At 35.0% G+C, this 21,492-nt stretch overlaps 1 protein-coding gene across 5 annotated transcripts in view; it reads right to left on the reverse strand.

Annotated features, from left to right (window-relative positions):
• Window positions 1–565: 565 nt before the first annotated feature.
• Window positions 566–21,492, reverse strand: part of MTF2 (metal response element binding transcription factor 2) — a 58,739-nt gene continuing 37,812 nt past the window's right edge. For 4 of the 5 annotated variants that reach the window (XM_007977938.3, XM_038003082.2, XM_007977941.3 and 1 more), the window contains 9 exons: window positions 20,916–21,011; window positions 19,975–20,043; window positions 18,725–18,848; window positions 12,128–12,195; window positions 10,007–10,177; window positions 5,795–5,900; window positions 5,623–5,675; window positions 5,406–5,510; window positions 566–2,970 (listed from right to left, as the gene is read on the reverse strand). In XM_007977938.3, coding sequence (XP_007976129.2) covers window positions 2,613–2,970; window positions 5,406–5,510; window positions 5,623–5,675; window positions 5,795–5,900; window positions 10,007–10,177; window positions 12,128–12,195; window positions 18,725–18,848; window positions 19,975–20,043; window positions 20,916–21,011 — 1,150 coding nt within the window. In that variant the 3' untranslated portion in view covers window positions 566–2,612. The remainder of the gene's footprint in view (window positions 2,971–5,405; window positions 5,511–5,622; window positions 5,676–5,794; window positions 5,901–10,006; window positions 10,178–12,127; window positions 12,196–18,724; window positions 18,849–19,974; window positions 20,044–20,915; window positions 21,012–21,492) is intronic. The other variant, XM_007977939.3, reaches the window with a different exon arrangement.

The following is a 21,492-nucleotide window of genomic DNA, read 5'->3' on the forward strand; positions in this document are numbered from 1 at the left end:
CGCCTCCCGGGTTCACGCCATTCTCCTGCCTCAGCCTCCCGAGTAGCTGGGACTACAGGCGCCCACCACCACACTAGGCTAATTTTTTTGCATTTTTAGTAGAGATGGGGTTTCACCGTGTTAGCCAGGATGGTCTCAATCTCCTGACCTCATGATCCACCCACCTCGGCCTCCCAAAGTGCTGGGATTACAGGCGTGAGCCACCGCGCCTGGCCCAGGAAATTCTTTTATATCAACCTTAACTCCTTCTATGTAAGAAGAAAACATAGTTGGAAAATTAAGTCTGAATTTTTTAAGTTTGGGGACACAATAGAGATATATTGTCTTTCAAATATAGTGTACATGCTCGCTAAACGTACTTTAAGACCACTTAAGATGAACTTGTGATGGTTATTAATATTATATGAGGGATGAGGAAAATGAAAGCAAAGTTTTATAAAGATTAATTAAAGTGAACATACTAGCAGTGGAATTAGAAAATCCTTACCACCCTAGCTAAATAAAAGCAGTCAACTACTGCACTAGTGTGTATTTTCAAGCAAATACAGAAGCAAAACTCATTAGCTCTTTAAAAAATACACACATTTAATGTTGGTCTGTTTTAATTTCTAAGTAAAGCAATTCCAAAAATACAAACTGAACATCAGAGCCATGTGAACCACCATGAGAAAATAAAACAGACATTCACAATAATTACGTCTAACGACAGTTCAGCTGAATAAATCATCTTCCAAGTATGTTAAAGAAAAAGTTTCTAAAAATACTGCTGGTGTTCAGTTAGAATTAAAGGACTTTGGGGAAAATGAAATAATATGATACAGGTGGAGTGAATAAGGATACACGGGATTTACATTTTTCATTACCCCTAGATATAAACAAACATTCAAAAATCAACACAAACTCTGTGTGTTATTCAAAATATTGCAGCTGCAGGAAAGGCAACCTTAAATTAATAGCTAGGGGAAAATCAAGTTTTGGTGGAGGTAAACAGAAGTAACAGTTTTTAATTTGCACTTTTGTAAAGCTCATTTATACCTGGCCAACCAGGAACCAAATGCAGACAATGAAGTTCTCTGCTTCTTTTGGCTATAATGTGACAAGAAAGGATCATCTTTTGAAGATGTTTAAAGAAATAAAGCAACTTTCTTTATAAACAGTCAAATAATCAATTAATGGAATAAATAAGTACTATCCCACATTTTAACCACTCTGTAATCACTACACTTTACATATTTTTTATTTTGGCGGCAAATTCCCCCTTTATTAGTCTAAAATCCACCAATCACTTTTAAAAGTAAAATGAATAGCCACCAAAATAAGAAAATCTTCTGTTCACTCTTTGGCTAAAAAGGAAAACAAAACAAAACAAAAAGAAACAGAAGACAACTCTAACACTGGTGATAAAAGAAACTTTTTTTTTTACAAGTAAAATAAAGTTATCAATTTAAATCTTGGTACATTTTATAAAAACAAGAGGTAATGTTGTAATAAAACAGCAGTAGCCTCAGCTGGCAACAAACTGTTGGTTAACCCTGTGCAATAAAATACTTTGTTCATACTACACTTATTCAAACATGACTAACAGTTACTACAGACATTTCAGGAATCTTCACGGGACTCCTATAGACTTACTGTTAAAACTGAGAGACATTTACAATCATAATGTGCCATGAAAACTTGAAAACGTTACTTCTAGTAGGAGATAATGTTCATATTATTTGAATTTGTTTAGGTACTGAACAGCTGAGTTACAAGGACTAAAAGTGAAAAGCATTCTAAAAGCCCATGAACACTGTTGTTCACACCCTTCTTCAGAACACACTAAACTTGTCTGACACATTTCTCTTCATACATAGCAAGCAACAGCACCCAATAAAAGCCTGAGAAGAAATGCTGCTGTGTAAATACTGCAACTATTCCTGAAAAAAGAATTATGGGATATATACTCCAAAGCTGCCCATTCCCATAATTTGTATTGCATAGGTCACATAATCACACACATATATATACACATGTGTGTATATATATGCACATGCAAGAATATATTAAGACGACAATGAAGTCTAGTCACAGAGCAATTTACAGGCTCAATATATTTTTTTACACTTTGCTTGAAAGAAAATTTCAATATTTTACAGTCTTTCAGTAGGCATTATATACACTGCACTTTATGAATCTAAAAGGTATTGAAATAAATTTTTCCAACATTTTGGTAACAAAACAGACAACGTTTCTCCAAATACTTGTGCTATCTACATGATGTTTGCTCTGATAACCACTAATCACAAAAAACTGACTCAATGAAATAATTAGAAAAATTGTCTAACACCATGCATGGGTTTCAATCATTTTTAATATCCTACCCTAGAAACATTCTACAAATCTTAAGATTTAAAAAATTAAGTCTCTGTTCTGATTTTTAAAAGATACCTTTTTATGACAATATCCATAACATTGACAAGTACATGTTAAGGCTAGTATCATCCCCTTTTTTGAATTTTTTTGACTTTTTTTTTTTTTTAAGAAAGATAGTAAAAGCCAGACTCCTTTAGGGCTTTGAACTGTACCTACAGAAAATCAGAGTGCAGTGAACATAATGTTCAGTCCTACAGTCAGGATGCAGTTGCTCCTTCCCATTCCACAAGATACTGCACCTTTCCATCAAGTGTCACCCGACGAGCCAAAACTCGGTATTTTTCGCCACATGCTATTCTACCTGCAGCACCAAAATAACTGGTAATGGAGTTCTTTAGATGATTGAGTTGTAACTCCTGATCTGCTAAGTTATTCAGAATCTCTGTATTGAGTTCATCAAACTGATAATCTTCTTTGCCTTCATCATCTTTTACAATTTCTGAGTTCTGAGTCTGGAGTGCTCTTCTTGGAAGACGACCTCTTCTTCTCCGCAAATGTGGTATTGCAGCAGGCCAAGATCTTCCTGTACGCGTTCTTTTTCTGGAGTCAGATAATCTATGTAACAGAGAAGGCCAGAATTGTCTGCTAAGCTTTTTAAGCATCCTATGCCCACACAATATGTTCTCTTTTTTGGATTATTCTACTATACCATATATCCTTGATGATATAAAAATAAGCCAAACTCAAACAATAAATGCGATATAAATGGAATATCACTTGTGCTCCTTACTTTAGATTTTGTTACCTTCTTGGGGCTGAACTTTGTAGAGCTTTTCTTCCTTTACTAGTAAGCTGAGGGTAATTTTTTTACTTAGGAGGCCAACAAGGAAAATTCTTATCAAGAGGCCCTACTCATAAATCACGTATTGCCAATAATCTCATCATTTAAAAGAGCTCATTTATTTTTCATTGGAACAAATAATGAATGAGCACAAACTACATCTACGACACTGTTCCATGTCCTTGAAGAGTAGAACTAGAATAGAAGTTCTCTTATTACCAGTTCTAGGCCTAGTGAAGGATTCTAGGCCAGAATAAGCACAAACTAGCAGTCAGAGTATCCTGGGTCTATCTCTAACTCTATTATTTGGCCAAATTCAAATCTTATTCTCTATGTTCACTTACTGAGTGAAGGGGTTGGATTGGATAATTTGTAAGGTCCTTTTCAGCACAGAAATTCAATTATTTTATGATTTTATAATAAAAGGAGAATATAGCACAACAACTAAATTGAAAGACCCACAGTCATACTGTATAAGTTAACAATCCAGCTCTGTTATACTTGCTAAACATGCAATGTTGGGCTTGTTCCTTAAAATCCCCTAAGTCTCAGTTTCCTCATCTGTAAAATGAGAACAACAGGACTTACACAACTCAAAAAATTGTTCTCTTTTGTTTGTCTGAGACAAGGCCTCACTCTCTTGCCCAGGCTGCAGTGCAGTGGCACAATCATGGCTCACTACAGCCTTGACCTCCTGGGCTCAAGTAATCCTCCACCTCAGCTTCCTGATTATCTAGGACTACAGATAGCACCACCACACCCAGATAACTTTTTTCTTTTGTAGGGATGGTGTCTCATCTCAAACTCTTGCCTCAAGCAGTCCTCCTACCTTGGCCTCCCAAAGTGCTGAGATTATAGGCATAAGCCACCACACCCAGCCAAAAAATTGTTTTAAGAATTAAATAAGATAATATACATAAAAAGCTTAGCAGAGTACCTAGTAAGAGGCCCAAAAAAGTCAATTATTCAGAATTCATTAATAAATGGGTTATACTTTAAGCATCTGATGTAGAATTTTGCATAATTTACAATAGCAGTTTTTGAATTATGAACAAAATTTAAACAGAACAAAGTAAAAAACTTGAAAATAGTAGCTCTGACCCCAAACAGATTAACCTTTTCATACCTGACACGACATGCTTTAGAGAAAAGTTGTCCTGATTGGGTGCAGTGGCTCACACCTGTAATCCCAGCACTTTGGGAGGCCGAGGCAGGTAGATTACTTGAGTTTAGGAGTTCAAGACCTGCCTGACCAACATGGTGAAACCCCATCTCTACTAAAAATACAAAAAGTTAGCTGGGCATGGTGGCGCACGCCTGTAATCCCAGCTATGTGAGAGGCTGAGGCACAAGAATCGCTTGAATCCAGGAGGCAGAGGTTGCAGTGAGTCGAGATCATGCCACTGCACTCCAGCCTGGGTGACAGAGTAGTCTCAAAAATAAAAAATAAAAAATAAACAAAAATGTCCTTCTGAAGGGCTGGACTAAATATCAGATAAAAATCCTAAGTTTAAAATCATTTTATGGACAAAAGGATTTAGGTGTCTGACTCTTTTTTTTTCTTTTTCCCAATCAAATCTTGGCTAGCTACAATGGCTCATGCATGTAATCCCAGCACTTGAGAAGGCCAACACAGGAGGATCACTTGAGGCCAGGAGTTCAAGACCAACCTGGGCAACTTAGCAAAACCATCTCTACAAAAAATAAAAAAGCATCAGTTAGGTGTGGTGGCACAATCTCTAGTCCCAGTCACTACAGAGGCTGACGTGGGGGGACTTTTTTGAAGCCAGGAGTTTGAGGCTGCAATGAGCCATGATTGTGCCACTGTACTCTAGCCTGGGCAACAGAATGAGAATCTGTCTCTTAAAAAATAAAAAAATCAAATCTTTCTAAAGCAAAGAACACTTGTGTAAGCAGAGGCATTAAAAAGCCTAACAAGCACAGCTTCTAAACAACGGTATACTTTTTCTCTGTGTTCACAGCAAATTTCCATACAAACTTGAAAAATACAATGTTTGTACTCTAGAAAGCAAAAATATTCAAATGAATATTAACAACTAATGGGATCTACATCTGGATTACCGCTCAAAAAGCTGATAGACACAACTTGCATCACTTTCAATTGCTAAAAAATTATTCAATCAACACTTTACAAAGAAAAGGAATCTAGAATAAGAAAAGTAAAAAAAATAAGAACTAAAATATCTACCCATAATGCCTGGAAATGCTAGACGAGGTAGTTTCTTTTGCACTGGAAGCACCCGTGAAATCCACATCTGAGGTATTAGATGAATGTGCAGTTCCCTCAGTTCTCCTGAGACAAAAGAATTTAAATTGTGTAACGACTATATTATATAACAAACAGAAATATTAACATCCACTCAAAAGACAAAACCTAGAAAGGGAGAAAATAACTTTCTATTTACCCTATAGAACAAGGTAAATCCAAAGTAGGATTCTCTGAAACTGACTCCTTATCCTGGAAAATAAAAATATATACTTAAAGCATGTCTCTAGAATAAGCTGAAAAAAATACTAGCTTCTCAGTTATTTCATGCATCCTTCTTCTTGAGAACATATACCAACATATCCTCTTACCAAAAGTGGCTCAGCAGTTTTTTGAATCATTTTTCTTGTATATGGGCCAGGTGGACGACCTACAGATTTTTTCTTTCCTTTTTTTTCTATGCCATTGCTTACTTCCCTGAAATGGAAAACCATTATGCATTTAATCTCTGCATCAAGAAAACAAAGACATTGACTCTATGTACGTAACTAGACATATATACACATATATTTTACTACTTTATATTAATGGTAATATAAAAATTATTAATTGAATCCACAAGTTGAGTCAAGTGCATAGATAATATATTCTAATTTAAATAAGTATTTCTTGACTTTAAAGATATTTAAACCATTATGAAAGGTTTAAAAAAGTCCTCTTTAATATAATTCTGAACAATATATACCACTTAAAGATTTAAAAACAACAACAACAAAAACCAGACAATTATACTGAATGGAAGATTTCAAAACTCCTAAAAGCTCAATTATATAGTTTAATTTTAGGTTGTTAAAATGTGAAGGATGTTTCAAGAATTTACTACTAAAAATGACTATGAATTTAGCAGTTAACCTAATGGAGTCAGGAAATATCTATGTTAAAATTATAGTAGTCATAAAGGCTGCCTTTAGATATATATGTAGATTCTTGAATGACACTATCAGAAAGAGAATGAAGCCCAGAGTGGCAGAACGTAAAGAAGAAAGGAGTAAGAAATCCTTCATATTCTCAGGGAGTCATTCAAAAGGTCTTTCTAGGTCAGAAAGACCTAGAAAACCATATTTTAAACATAAAGCCAAATTCCAAGCAATAGGAAGGAAAAAAGTGCAACAGGCAAAGACACTCTAATTAATAGAAAAAAATAAAAAATATATATATAAAGAATATTTCATTTACTCAACAATAGCTACCATATAAAGACAATATTAGATAATATGGATACAAAGGTGTTCCTGGTGCTAAAGAGTTCACAATATAGTTAGAAAGTGACAAATGTGTATACTAGCAAGCTAATAAAATGGAGTGAGGGCTACGAGAAAATTGTCCAGGAGACTTTAATTAAGGAGAGGAAAAAGGAACACTATATAATAGCCTAGAAAGAGATGAATGGAGAAAGTAGGAAAAAAACTTATCCCTCTAGACGCCAAACAAGGTCAGGGAATAAAGGTGGAACTATGAGGAAGGAGAAAGTAGGGGAACTATAAGGACAAAGCACAACCAGATACTATAATCTAAAGTCTCAAGAACAAGATGGATGGGATATCCATTTCTTTTGTAAAATGATCAACATAATATTTATAAAGGACTCCTGGACTAAAGAAAGTAACCTCTAACTAAAAGGAACAACTTACACACAAGGTCCAGAAGGAACTGAGGATGCCTTTAAACAAAGCAGCTGAATCCTTATCTGGTGGCATCAGATGACCTGATAGCTACCACAAAGGGAGCATCCTATCACAATCATGATAGAAATGAAAAAGCTTGTGGAATTATTTTTTTCTGATTCATAATATGACAACTGCTAGCAAAGGATTTGAGTGACCAAATCTGAAAGTGATAGGAATAATAAGCATTCTTTCCTTCAGGAAAGAAAACTTAATTAGCAGCTAATTTCTTACAAACTTCAAATAACTGGACTCATTGTCAAGGCTTTGTAATCACATTTTCCTTATCTCCAAGATGACTATTCCATACGTTTAATTGATCCTTAAATTCCCATCTCTGTACAAGACTCTCTGCTATCTTTACCTTATATTTCATCGAGAAAATAGAGGCTACCAGGCAAGAACTTCAGTCAATTTCCAACTGCCCGATCTACAACAGAACTAGCATCTGTACTCATCTTCTCTTTTACCCCATTTCAACAGAAGGATGTTTCTCCTTCTAGAAAAGGCGAGTCCCACATTTAGGCTCTATATCCCTTCTCTTTTGGCTTCTACTCTCCTATACCAATTTCCTCTTCTCCAATGGATCATTCCCACTTACACACAAAAACAGGTTCCAACTATCTCCCAACTATTTTTTAAAAAACCATCATTTAACTAGTCCTATCCCCCTCTTCAGCTGTCATTCCATTTGTCAGCCTCCCTATACAGGAAAACTTCTGGGTGTTGATGACATAATACGCTTTCCATTTTCTCCCCTCTCATTCGGAATCCTTAGTTTCCTAGTTTCCTCCTTTCCTTCACTACTGTTATTATTTTGAATCTGCCTGTGTCCCTGATACGTAGGAGAAGCACAGTTTGACATGTAAATTTGGCAATGCTGGATTCAGTCATACTTCCACCCAGTCCTATCTGGTTTCTATCTGTACTACTTCAAAGAAATTCCTTTTGTCAAGGTCACTAATAACAAAATGTTACCTTATGCAATAAATATTTTTCTTTCATTTTAATCTACCTCACTAGCATTCAATACACTTTAATATAGCTATCTTTCTTGAAACACTACCTTTCTTTTGGTTGTCATGACATCAAACTTCTTGGTTTCCTCCCATCTCACTGATCATTCTTTTTTAGTCTCCTCTGCTTATTTCACTTCTTCCAAATTTACAAATGATATCAGGACATGATCCCAGACCACCTTCTCTTCTCTCTCTACTTGCTCCCTCGGTAATTTCAGTCATTCTCATGGCTTTATCAATCAGATTCCAAATTTGTATCGCCTGTCCAGAACTCTCCTATGAGCTTCTAAATTACACATCCAATTGCCCGTATTTCACATCATTCTGTGTGTATGAGGGGTGTGTGTGTGTGTGTGTGTGTGTGTGTGTATTCCTCATAAGAATCTCAAATTCAATGAATATGAAACAGAAGAATGCTTCATTCACCATACCAAAATCTGTTTTTCCAGATCTTGATTAACCCCTCATCAGTTGCTCAGGCCAGAGATCTGGGCATTATTTAATTGACTCCTTTATTTTCAGAAATTTAATTCACTAGCAAATCCAATTAATTCTAACTCCAATAAAGACCTCAAATCTGTTTTCTTTCCATTTGAATGTTACCACTTACCTCTGTACCTCATACCATCTATCTCTCACCTAGAAAACTGAGTCTTAATTTTCTCCTTCTTTTATTCTTACCTGTATACTACCCATTCTCAAAACAGCATCCAAAACAGTTTTTTGTGTTTTTTTTTGAGACAGAGTCTCGCTCTGTTGCCCAGGCTGGAGTACAGTGGCGCGATCTCGGCTCACTGCAACCTCCGCCTCCCGGGTTCAAGTGATTCTCCTGCCTCAGTCTCCCGAGTAGCTGAGCCTACAGGCGCACGCCACCATGCCCAGCTAATTTTTGTAATTATAGTAGAGATGAGGTTTCACCATCTTGGTCAGGCTGGTCTCAAACTCCCAACCTCAGGTGATCCACCTGCCTCGGCCTCCCAAAGTGCTGGGATTACAGGCGTGAGCCACTGCACCCGGCCGAGTATTTTTAAAAGATAATTAAATCCCTTAAATGCCTCCCCTTTATTCTTAGAAAACAACCCAAATTCCTTGTAAGCCCTACAAGACCCTACACAGGATCAAGCCCCACCTAATCTTTCCAATACCTGATGCTACTACTCTCTCATCCTCATTTATACCACATCAGTCTTCTGTGAGTTCCTAGAATATGTTTCAAAGCCTTTGCACTTGTTATTTCTGCTAGCTGGAGTAGTTTTCCCTTTGTTTTTCACATTGTTATATCATTCTCATTTTTAAGTCTTAAATATTATCTTAAATAGTCCTTCCTTAAGCCTCATCGTTAAAGTACAAAGGTCCCATCTCTATCCACAGTAAAGTCTAAAACAGTATGCTATTAAAAATGGCACTAGCATAATCGGTAACTATTTTACTTATTTATCACCTTTGTTGTCCACTAGTATGTAAACCTCATCAGGGTAGAAGAAAACTCTGTTTGTCATTGTACTCACTAGCACTTAGATAATAAGGCACTTGAAACTGTGCTGAATGAATGAATGGATGAATGAATGAATGAAAAGTGAACAAACAAACAGGCTAGTACTCTTAAGCTGTTTGCTAACAAAATCAATAGAGTCTATTCCTGGAAGGCCAAAGTCCTAAAATAAACAAGCATCTGGCATCAACTCTTCATACCTTGTCTAAGCAAGATATTATAGACCCCAAAAAAAAAATCAGAGTAACTGCCACTTGTACTTTCAAATATACTAAGGAAACTAAATAACATACATTTTTAGTTACAAATAAGCTAAAGAGAAAAACTAAGCCACAGATCAACTTTTACCTTGAATCAGATATAGGTTTGGATGCCTTTCTGCCTTTAATTTTAAATTCATGAGATGTTCCTTCAGGTTCTTTCTCTGCTTTGAAAGCCACATTTGGTGGCACAGGAGGAACACGAATTCGCAACCCAAACAAATGCTTCTTCTTCTTTATTTCTTTCCCAGACATAAACCTAAATTTTTAAAAACATTAACTAAAATTTTAAAAACTGAACACATATACATAGCAGACCCTAACTTAACTTTCATATGTAAGGCCCTTATACTTGAAAGCCCACCCAATACTACAGAAATTCATTTCCCCTTGCTTTCCTTGATTCTTATCTGCCCCAGAGCCAGTCTATAGCAGGATATGATGGGGAGGAAGGGATAGGACCAGAAAGGAGAAGAGTACATGTCCACTTTTCTTTTTAAACATGGCAACTAACTTTTTAAAGGAAGAAAGAAGAACAAAGAATGGTATTTTTTGGTCCCAATATGCTTTCCCATATTTAGTGTCATCTGTGAGAAATATCTCAAAAGCGATTTAGGGAAAAAAAAGAATTCCATCTCAGAGTGGATTTATAAGGAGAAAAACCTTAGCAGTAATAGGTGACAGCATTGGAAAAGAAAGTAGGAGATAAATCCTAGAGGCCCAGAAAATAAAAGGAGTATCTAGAGTGCCAGATCTGGAAACGGAAATAACCCGGGGCAAAGAAGGGTTATTTCAGAGCAATATGGACTTAGGCCTCTGAAAAATATGATCCTTAGACCTTTCTTTCAGTCTCTATGGTCCTTATTCCCAAGCACCTCCATCTACCTCAGCTCTACTGAAACTTGCCTGGCCACAAGAATTTCCATCAGTTGTTTAGAATGTTCTCCCCTTCTCTATTTTTTTTTGAGACAGTCTCGCTCTGTCACCCAGGCTGGAGTGCAATGGCACAATTCGGCTCACTACAACTTTCACCTCCCAGGTTCAAGCTATTCTCCTGCTTCAGCCTCGTAAGTAGCTGGGAATACAGGCGCGCACCACCACGCCTGGCTATTTTTGTATTTTTAGTAGAGACGGGGTTTCACCATGTTGGCCAGGCTGGTCTCGATCTCCTGACCTCAGGTGATCCACCCACCTCGGCTTCCCAAGTGCTGGGATTACAGGTGTGAGCCACCACGCCCAACCAGAATGTTCTACTTTTTTGCAGGTTTAAGAAAGGGGATCCCTCATTACTACCACAACAGGAACAGATATATTTCTGGTACCCTAAGTTGAAATTCAGAATTCACTGTCCCATGAAATATTTTTACCAGCACAGTAATTACTCAGGTACCTCATGACTTTATTACAGTCTTTTTTCCTGTTTATTATACTTCAAGGTCATATCAGGTACCTCATGACTTTTTGAGCTGGTCTAAAGATCCAGCCACTAGTAATTACATTATTTAATGAGGAAATACTACCAAATTCAAAACACCAACTTATTGCAAACAAAAATTTTATAACACTTTATTGGAGTCAACACATACATTTATAAAATTTCTGTTGCATTTAAAAATGTTTCTAAGAAACGTAGATATATTGTTTTTAAAAAGGGAATCCTTGTTAGTATAGTGGTGAGTTAAAAAAAAAAGTAAAAATGGAGGGGAAGATCTGTATATCTGTATGAGAACATATCAAAAAAATCACTTAATTATTTAGACCACTCAGCTAGAAACATTACTTTTCTGTAACTAATGGTGTTAACTATAACCATAGATCTCAATCTTTTTAAAACCCCATATTCCCTACAATATTCTCTCCTATCTTTTGAATATTCCCACCAGCTAGCAAGATTTTATTTCACTTTCAGTAGATCACATTATAGAAGGAAGTTATTACTGAATATGCTTTTTCAATGGAATAGGCTAAATTCTCCCAGAGATACCGGTATGCCTCCCACCCACCATTCCCAGGAGAAGGATTACTCCTCCCTCCTCCAATCCTTGAGAATCACTGCTTTAATCTAACTAAAACAGAATAAGACATTAAAAAGTTTAAAATGGTATGTACTTCTTCTATACACCAATCCCACAATTCTTAAACAATGCCATTATTCCTTATACTTACTAAATGTCTCCCTCATAGGGATACATAAAATAAATCAACTTACATGGTCTTGTAATCATTTAATGCCTCCAGAACATGCTCATATCTTTCAGATTTTGGTGTGTCTGCCAGCTGTGAAGTATCAAGAAACAATTTAACGCACTACAATTTCATCAATGAGTAATATACAGGTGCTAGATAGAGGCAATGTGATGCAGAGGAAAAGTGTACTGATTGGTAGTCAGAAGATCTAAGTTCTAATTCCAAGTCCTCACTGACTAATTATGTGACCTAGGACCATTTAACCTCTCAAGGCTTATTTTCTCACTTATAAAAAAGGAACTATAAATCCTACACTAATTACTTGCTCATTATATTAATCCAGTGATATGTTTATGAAGGAACTACAAACTGTAAAATACCATAAACATGGGATTGTATTAGTAAATTTCTCAAAAATTCTTTAACCTAGGGAAATAATACATTAGAATTATTTTAATATTTACTATAAAAGTTCCTAACAGATATCAATAGGAAGGAGTACAAAAAGTAATGAGAAACATACCATATTCCAGTACCTCTAGCACTAGCATAAACCGATAATCTCTATAATTTTTTAGAATACTGTAAAATTGAGAGACCTTATTTTCATAACAATTACAGACTTTAGCCAGCTCTAAATGGCTCAATTTTTCATCATAACAAACCATTTTAAAACCTAAACATTTAATTCTAGAAAAAAACTCTATTTTGTTCCAATAGGGCTTTTTCTCAGAGACCTTTCTGCCTCTTCTTGACTAGGGCATATTAGCAAACGAATCTAAATCACAAAAGGACCATCCTGCATTAATGCTACAAAGACCTTAAAAAAAAAAGCTGCTTCCAAAATATCACAGTTGACTTTCAAAATTACAGCCAGTACGTTCTTTACCACTTGAAACTCCCAAGCCTCAGAACTGCTTTAAGTGAGAGAGAAAACAAATCTGCCAAATAGAATGCTGGAGTTAGAAAAAACTTGTAAGTCATCTACTCCAACTCTATTTTACACGAGTTAACAAATATAAAGGTTAAAACTGCTCAAATTCACTGTCTAGTTGGTGAGAGAGCTAGAACCTGAACTCAAGTGATAAGTTCATTCATTCTACACTCACTGAGAGCCCACTCTGTGCCAATCTGTTGAGTGCTAAAAAAAAAACATGTGAAATAGGAGTTAGGTGCTCATTCCTCTATATCAAACCACTACCTCCTGCGGTAATTTCTGAAGTGTCTAATGAAAGAGAATTTCTGTTTTAAAGAAGGAATAATATAATCAGACTTTAGAGCTTGAATGAGACCCTAGATGCAATTCAGCCTCCCACCAATATTGCAGTCTCTTTTACAGTACAGATATTTATTCAACCATGGCTTAATTACTGCCATTGATAAGAGCTGATAAGGCACCAATTTAAAAAGCCCATTCCATAAGTGGGCAAAAATCTTCCTCCCCAGAGCTCTTCCACTCCCTCTTTTACAAGACAACGCTTCATATATCTGAATGCAACTACCATGTCTATGATATTAGGTTAAAAAGTTTAATAGCTACATCACATGGTTACTTCATATTAAGCTTCTGACTGTCTTCTTCCTGGTCCCTCCTCCCCACCCCAACTGTGAAATCGTATCAGATGAACTGCTATCAAACTGAGTATCCCCTATCATAACCATGGACTGTTTGTGTTTACGGCTAAAGCAGAATTTTATAACTGCTGTTAATTGATCTTGTTTTCAGCTCAATGTTCCAGATCTTTTCTCTTGATTCTGTCATCCTTCTAGAATTGAAGGTAGAGACAAAGACAGAATCCCCTATGGTCCTCCATTAGAGTCTCCCTCAAGAATGTTTCCAAAGCACCGTCTTTGTCACTGTTTTTCCATTAGTTACAAATCCATTTAATTTTCACTTTAACCAGTTCACATTTTAATATCTCATCTGAACTCAAGTTATACTACGTCTATATCATGCCCAAACCAGTGTTTGCTAACCATAAAAAAAAAAAAAAAAAACACTGACAAACCAGTGTTGCTAATCATATCAAAAAAGAAATCAAGGGTATACATGACTTATTCTAATAAGAGATTTTCCTATGTCTTTTAAATCTTCACAAACCATGTATCTGAAAAATCTGCTCTACAATTTTGCTGAGTCAACAGCAAAACTAACTTCCTAATTTCTAAAACCCACTCTTTTTTTACATTTTGACAATCACAATGAACTCTACTTTCTTTTGGTATTTAATCCCTACTGTTTCTCAGAAATTTTATCTATTAAGTTCCTTCAGCACTCCATGACGACTCTGCAAATAACTGCATATTTTAGCTACCATAAAAGTGCCAAAGACTTCTCCCTTTCAGCATTTTGCAAACTAAAAGCACAACCATTATAGTGTAAATCAGATAATCTACATTAGAAGAGCATCATATGCTATGCCTTCCATCTGACCATGAGGTTTATTATATAAATCTCCAAAAAGAATAACTTGTTGTTTTTTTGCTCCCTCCTCTCCAGATACTTATCTCACACTAATACTTATAGTATAACTCTTCCTTTCAATTACCAATATTAAGTTTCAAGCCACCTGGGCTTAAGTATCCCAACAGCTTAGGTAATTTGTTGCTAACCACCATACTACATGCTAATTATAACACTCTAAGCCCCAAAGTATTGTTGTTCAGATTTCTTATAATTTCCACTTATAGATATCATTCCACCTCTATTATATAGTTTCCTCTAGTATCATTTCTACCACAGTATTTCTTGAATTTCATCTTTGCTTTTCTCCCTACCTCCCTCAAAAGTGAAGTAGCACTCGATACATTATGCTGCTATCAACCTCAGGTTTTCTAAAATTTAAGACCACAGAAAAGCAGTTATTACAGAACTAGGATTTCAAATAACTTCAAGAATCAAAGACAAATGACAATAAGCAGATTACAAAAAGTACTAATATCTCATTTTAAACTCCCCAAAACAATCTGATACAACACATGAGACTTCATTTTATATAAAAACCTTGAGAAAGTTTATCATGGATTCAAATGTTAAGTATTTTTACTATCTCAAAGAAAATGATCCAAAACATAGTAGTTCTTCAAACAGCTACACTCAATCTATATGATAATCATTAGGTACCAAGCCAAAAGAAGTACAAAAACTACATAAGGAAACAGTGTAATACCATTATCCTCTAAAATGATTCAAAAGTTTTATCTTCTCTTCATAACAATCCTATACCATATTCAACTAAGAAAAAATATGATATATGACTGTTACGTTTTGCCTTTTCAGTATGAAAGGATATTATCTCCAAAAGTGTAATATTTTTGAAACTTCTTTTTATTACTAAAAGAAGTCACAGCTTTGGATGATAATGACGTACTGATGTAGCTTCATCAATCATAACTAATCTACCACTATGGTGGAGGGATGCTGATAATGGGGGAGGCAATGCATGTGTGGCAGAAGGGGACAACCTAAATCTGCTCTAAAAAAAAAAAAGTCTTTAAAATAAAAACAGTCACAGTGCTTCCTTTATTAAAAAAAAAAAAGGGGAGGCGGGGGACACAATACACGCAACAGAATACAACTGATTCAATATAAGATTACAGAAAGTAATTACAAATGTAAATATGTATTTAGTAGGTTTCCAAAATAAAAAATACCGTTAAAGTTTAGCCAGCCTCATCATATGTAAAATTAATTACAATTCAAAGTTCAGGAATAATAAATGTAGATAACTGCCTAGTTGTGCAATATATATTCCTACACAAAATGCCATAAAAAATCTCAATCAACTTATATCACCACAAAATTTTTTTCTTTGATCTGGTGGCAAGAGGAAGGAAACTCCACATTTTAGATAAACTAAAATCACAACCTTTGTTCTCTGTTTTATTTGTCAAGAAAAATTTCTAGAGCAGGTGCTTTATCCTATATTATGTATAACAAGAATTGCTGAGGCAGGAAGATAACTTGACCTCAGGAGTTCAAGGCTTCAGTGAGCTATGTATGACTGCACCACTGAACTCCAGTCTGAGCAAGTGTCTAATTAAAAAAAAAAAAAGAGAGAGAGAGAGAGAGAGAGAGACTCTCCGGCCCCCTCTCTAAAAAAAAAAAAAAAAGAAAGAAAGAAAGGAAGAGCTGATGTTCAAAATGACTAAGGCACTCAATTATAAACATTATATTTAGCATACACTACTTCCCATGTTTTGAAAATAATTAATGGCATTTTATAAGATTCAGAATAAGAATATAAACAAAAGGAAATTTTTGTTAACCCAAATTTGGATTACTGACAAAATTCAATTTGTAATTCATTTTCAGTTTATCAAAAATTTTCTATTCAAACAATTTGGAATGACCCATTATGTATGTTATCTTTGTATCAATCACTACATACATTTGAAAGTAAACTAAATGAAAAACACTGAATAAACATGATAGACTAGCATAAGCTGTATCGTCTATTTATTACTAAAAACTCACCCTAAAATCCAATTACAATTACAGTATAAAAATATAAAAGAATACAGAAAATTAGAAACCTGAACTTCAATCTGTCAATTACCAAAGTCTATGCATGAGACGTCTCATCTAAGAAGTCTGAATATTTTCTTATTTTAATTCAGAGAAAGAACCATAAGAAATTATTAGTCTCTTGTTCTAACAATAAATTTGATGGCTCAAAAAGTGGAAATAATCTTAAAAAATAAAACTTTTTCTTTTTTTCTAAGACATTACCTCATAGGCTACAGAAATAAAACACGTATTATTGCTGAAGCAAATTTTTTCTAGTATGTTTCAGAAGTTCAGTTGGAGCTAGGACACCTGAAACTGATAAACTGAACTCTTTTCTTGAAAAATATACTAAATGTGATTTTCATTTTCTTATATTTCCAGCCTCTCGAATAAAATCTAAACACTAAAACTTAAATTTTAATTAAAAATGACAGACTTTGAAATAAGCACGAGGTTTTATATTATATATACCCAATATCTACATCAAGTAACTACTGCAGAATTTCATTATGTAATGCATACAGTGTACTAACAGGTATACATATGTATCTGCATATGAAGTGCTAAAATAATAATGGCTAGAAAGAATTTTTAAACAAATTATAGCATTAAATATTAAGATAATTACAAAAACCACTATAGTCACTTCAAATGCTTTACCCCTGACTTTCTGATTACGAATCAGTTTATTAAAATTTATCAAATGTGGCCATGCCCAGCGGCTCATGTTTGTAATCTCAGCACTTTGGGAGGTCAAGGTGGGCGGATCACTTAAGGTCAGGAGTTCAAGACCAGCCTGGCCAACATGGCAAAACCCCATCTCTACTAAAAATACAAAAATTAGCCAGGCGTGGTGGCAGGCGCCTGTAATCCCAGCTACTCGGGAGGCTAAGGCAGGAGAATGGTTTGAGCCTGGGAGGTGGAGGTTGCAGAGAGCCAAGATCGCGCCATTACACTCCAGCCTAGGCGACAGAGCAAGACTCCATCTTAAAAAAAAAAAAAAAAAATTATCAAATGTACACATCACTCTCTTTCAAACTTCATCTAAAAAAGGTATTTAACCAAAAACTTAACAAAAATTTATATGATAATCCAATATCTAACATTCAAAACTCAAATGATTAATTCAAAAATTCATCAACTGAATTTCAATAACATCCTAGATTTTAAAACTACAAACTAAATCATGCATTATGTTCTCCCTGATATTCCATAAACCCCGAAAAAGTCCTGTGATATCCTATTTGATATGAAATAGGATGTCCTTCACAAATCAAGAAATTCTTCCTAAACTTCAAATCAGTTTGCAAAATTTTTACCTAGAAAAAGCATGACTAAGATATACATATAAACTCCATATATTATAAAACAATTTTTTTAGTTTTAACTAAAAGTAGTTAATATATGTACTTTGGTAATTCTACATAAATGCTAAAAATAAGGTCCCTATTAAACTTATTCCAGTTACTCTTCTCCTTCTGCTATTCATTAGTTTCAAAATTTTCTTCAATGAACACACATTACTTTTAAATTCCTTTAAAAAAAGACTGTAAACCAGCATAGGTAGTTATACTTCAAAAATGAGAAGCAAAATGAGATGTCAGAACGAGAGGGGATAATCTTCTATTCAGGCAGCTTCACTCTACAAGCTCATTTTTCTAACAATATTATTAGATCCCACCATTCCTACAAGTCAGAAATACATAAAGGAGTACCAACAAGAGAGGAAGGAAGAATGTTGGTTACATCTCTAAGTTTATAGAAAACTTAGAAGAAAAGGAGGTCAAACTATGAGTAAGATACCCAATACTAGAGATTTCTCCCTCCCTTCTCTCTGTAACTACAATGATTTTCACTTCAGAAAATGGAAGAATCAAATAATATACCTCCTCCTTCTACAAATTTCCAGAGTCAACAGGCAACAAACACACAGGAGGATGAGAAGGCTGGTCCTGACATCCATACCAAACTTATTTGTACACAGAACTAAAAATAAAATTCTATTTTAGTTGTCTGACTTATACATGTGTCTTAGTTGTTTTTTGAAAAACAAAACAAAACAAAAAAAGACATCAAGTAGCTACTGAAGTTAGTTCTCAGACCACCTACCTCTCCAGGGTGCAATCTATCCCAGTTTTCATTAATGTATGTCATAAGCTCAAGTTCAGAATCAAAGTATTTCTTCTTATGAATAACACTTAGGTTGTAAAGGCATAGGTGTGCTATATCTACCCTGGAATCCAAAAATAATCAAATACACAAAATAATATTTTAGTTACTGTTAAGAAATCACAGTTTCTTTATAAAACAGTAAGATGCAAAGAGATTTAGATGGATAGTTATATTCACAATACAATAAATCACTACATATAAAAATAACTAGAAAATAGTGACTAAATATTCACTTATCCTGAATAGCAACTATAAACTAGAAAATATAGAATTACTTCTTTTTTTTTCTTTTGAGACAGAGTTTTGCTCATTGCCTAGGTTGGAGTACAATGGCACAACCTCGGCTCACTGCAACTTCTGCCCCGCAGGTTCAAGTGATTCTCCTGCCTCAGCCTCCCTCAGCCTCCCAAGTAGCTGGGATCACAGGCGCCCACCACCATGCTAGGCTAATTTTTTGTATTTTTAGTAGAGATGGGGTTTCACCATGTTGGCCAGGTTGGTCTTAAACTCTAGACCTCAGGAGATCCACCCACCTCGGCCTCCCAAAGTGCTGGGATTAGAGGTAAGAGCCACCGCGCCTGGCCACAAATTACTTCTGAAAGTGTATTCAAAGAGGATCTGGCTTTAAAAAAATATAACTTACAATCAAGATTTTTGTGTTTTCACTTCCGGATATAAGCTACAGAATATACCATACTTAATCAAACTATCTGATTCATGGGTTAAATCCTATCTGTTGCTAAAATATGTAAAATACAACAAAGATCTGTAAGTACTTACTGTAAGCATTTTATTAGTAAACCTCTAAAATTCATCACACTTCCAATACACAAGAATTACTACATTGAAGCAGAAATTAGCATATTTGTTATACCTATCTCTCTTCTACTATATGCTATTCTGAAGGTTCAAAAGAACTAGAAATATGAGTAAGAATTTAGAAGGTCTAAAGGATATCTGAAAGTTTCATTTATGACATTCAACACTGAACAGCCTTATTAATTTAGCAATACAAGTGGATGTCACTTAGTGAAGATGCCATCAGGCATGAGGATAAATAAAAGAAATAAAGTCAAGCATAAATAACCTATTTTTACTTAAGCCAAGTAAATGTATATAGAAAGTTTCAACTTGTAGGTTTAAGAAAATGGCTTTTTTTTTTTTTGAACAGAAACATCCACACTTACCACTGTAATGGTAGACGTTTGAGGTATTCTGGTCCAGAACTGCAGACAGAGCATATAAACGTATAAAATCTAAGGGAAAAAAAAAAGAAAAAGTTTTATACTGAGTAATCAGAGATAAAACTATTACAGCTAATATTCACCAAGTGAATAACCTACAGCTGATATAAAGACTGATACTCAAAACAAAATATAATTTAAATTACAATGCTTTCTGTGATTGAGGGAAGTTCTTTTCCAATAACAAACAATGAAACAGTTCATCTGTGAAGAGAAAGGATCTTTTTTTTTTTTAACCACTGGAGACCTTCAAAGGTCACACACAGACTCACACATACTCATAGTTTACTAATCGATCGCTTGTGTGTGCCAGGAATTGTGATGGCTGCCCCCATATACATCGTTTAATTCAATGCTCAAAATAACGTAATAAGCCCCAAAGGGGCAAGTGAACTTCCCTAAGGTCAGAAAGAAAATTAAGTGGCATAAGCCAAGATTTAAAACCAGGTTTTCAGATGTCAAACTTAGTGGTCTAGCTTTTTGTTCCTGGAGCTCTCTGTGATACTTTGCATTCTTCTAATATAGAAAGTACATTAAGTCTGCTTTTACAAACTTTTTATATCTAAAGTATAGTTGTGTCTTTAACAAGGCCCTGTGGTCTTTTCCAATTCTAATACGATCCCTTTGAGGTTCTTTAAAGGAAGGTACCAACAAGAATACTTTAGAGTACTGTGGGTCAATAGGAACAAATGTAATCACTGACAATACTTACAAGCTTTCTGGAATAAAATCCAAAAGCACAAAAATTATGTATATTTTAAGTATATTATTCAATATTTTCCTTCTGAGACAACCCCTTTCCAAATCACTATTGAAACTATCTTTAGGAAATCTGAAATCGCAAATATAAAAATCAGCTAGTAAAGTTCAAATGCCCTTCTCACCTGTCTCCAAATAGCATTGGCTTTTGAAGGCATTGCACACAAGCCTCATGAAACCACTGCTTACATTTGCAGCACTGTAGCATCTTTAAATACCAGCTATTAAAAAAAACAAGAGAGTTAACATTAAAATTCCTGTTTTAAGGGAAAGTTTCAATTCTTAAAAAAAAAAAAAAAAGTGGCATAATCCACAATACTGTTCTAATTAAAGTATCACATTTCTACTATACTTACTGTAAATATTTCCTTTCCCAAAAAGGCTTATAATATCAGCTATTTCATCCCTCTTCTCTCTTTTATTCACGAAATTTTATAAGCTCTTGAAAGATACACCTACTACTTCTAGTCAAAAATGCCTGGCTCCTACACTAGTTAAATGAGCTCTGTTAAAACACAAGCCTAGGCTATTTTTTTTTTAAGAGGCAAGTATTGTTATGTTGTCCAGGCTGGAGTACAGCATCATGACCATGGCTCATGCAGCCACAACCTCCCAGGTTCAAGTGACCCTCCCACCTCAGCCTCCCAAGTAGCTAGGACCACAGACATGCAACACCAAGCTCGGCAAAAAAAATTTTTTTTT

The sequence above is a fragment of the Chlorocebus sabaeus genome, chromosome 20 (assembly GCF_047675955.1).
Source record: "Chlorocebus sabaeus isolate Y175 chromosome 20, mChlSab1.0.hap1, whole genome shotgun sequence".
Taxonomy (NCBI): Eukaryota; Metazoa; Chordata; class Mammalia; order Primates; family Cercopithecidae; genus Chlorocebus; species Chlorocebus sabaeus.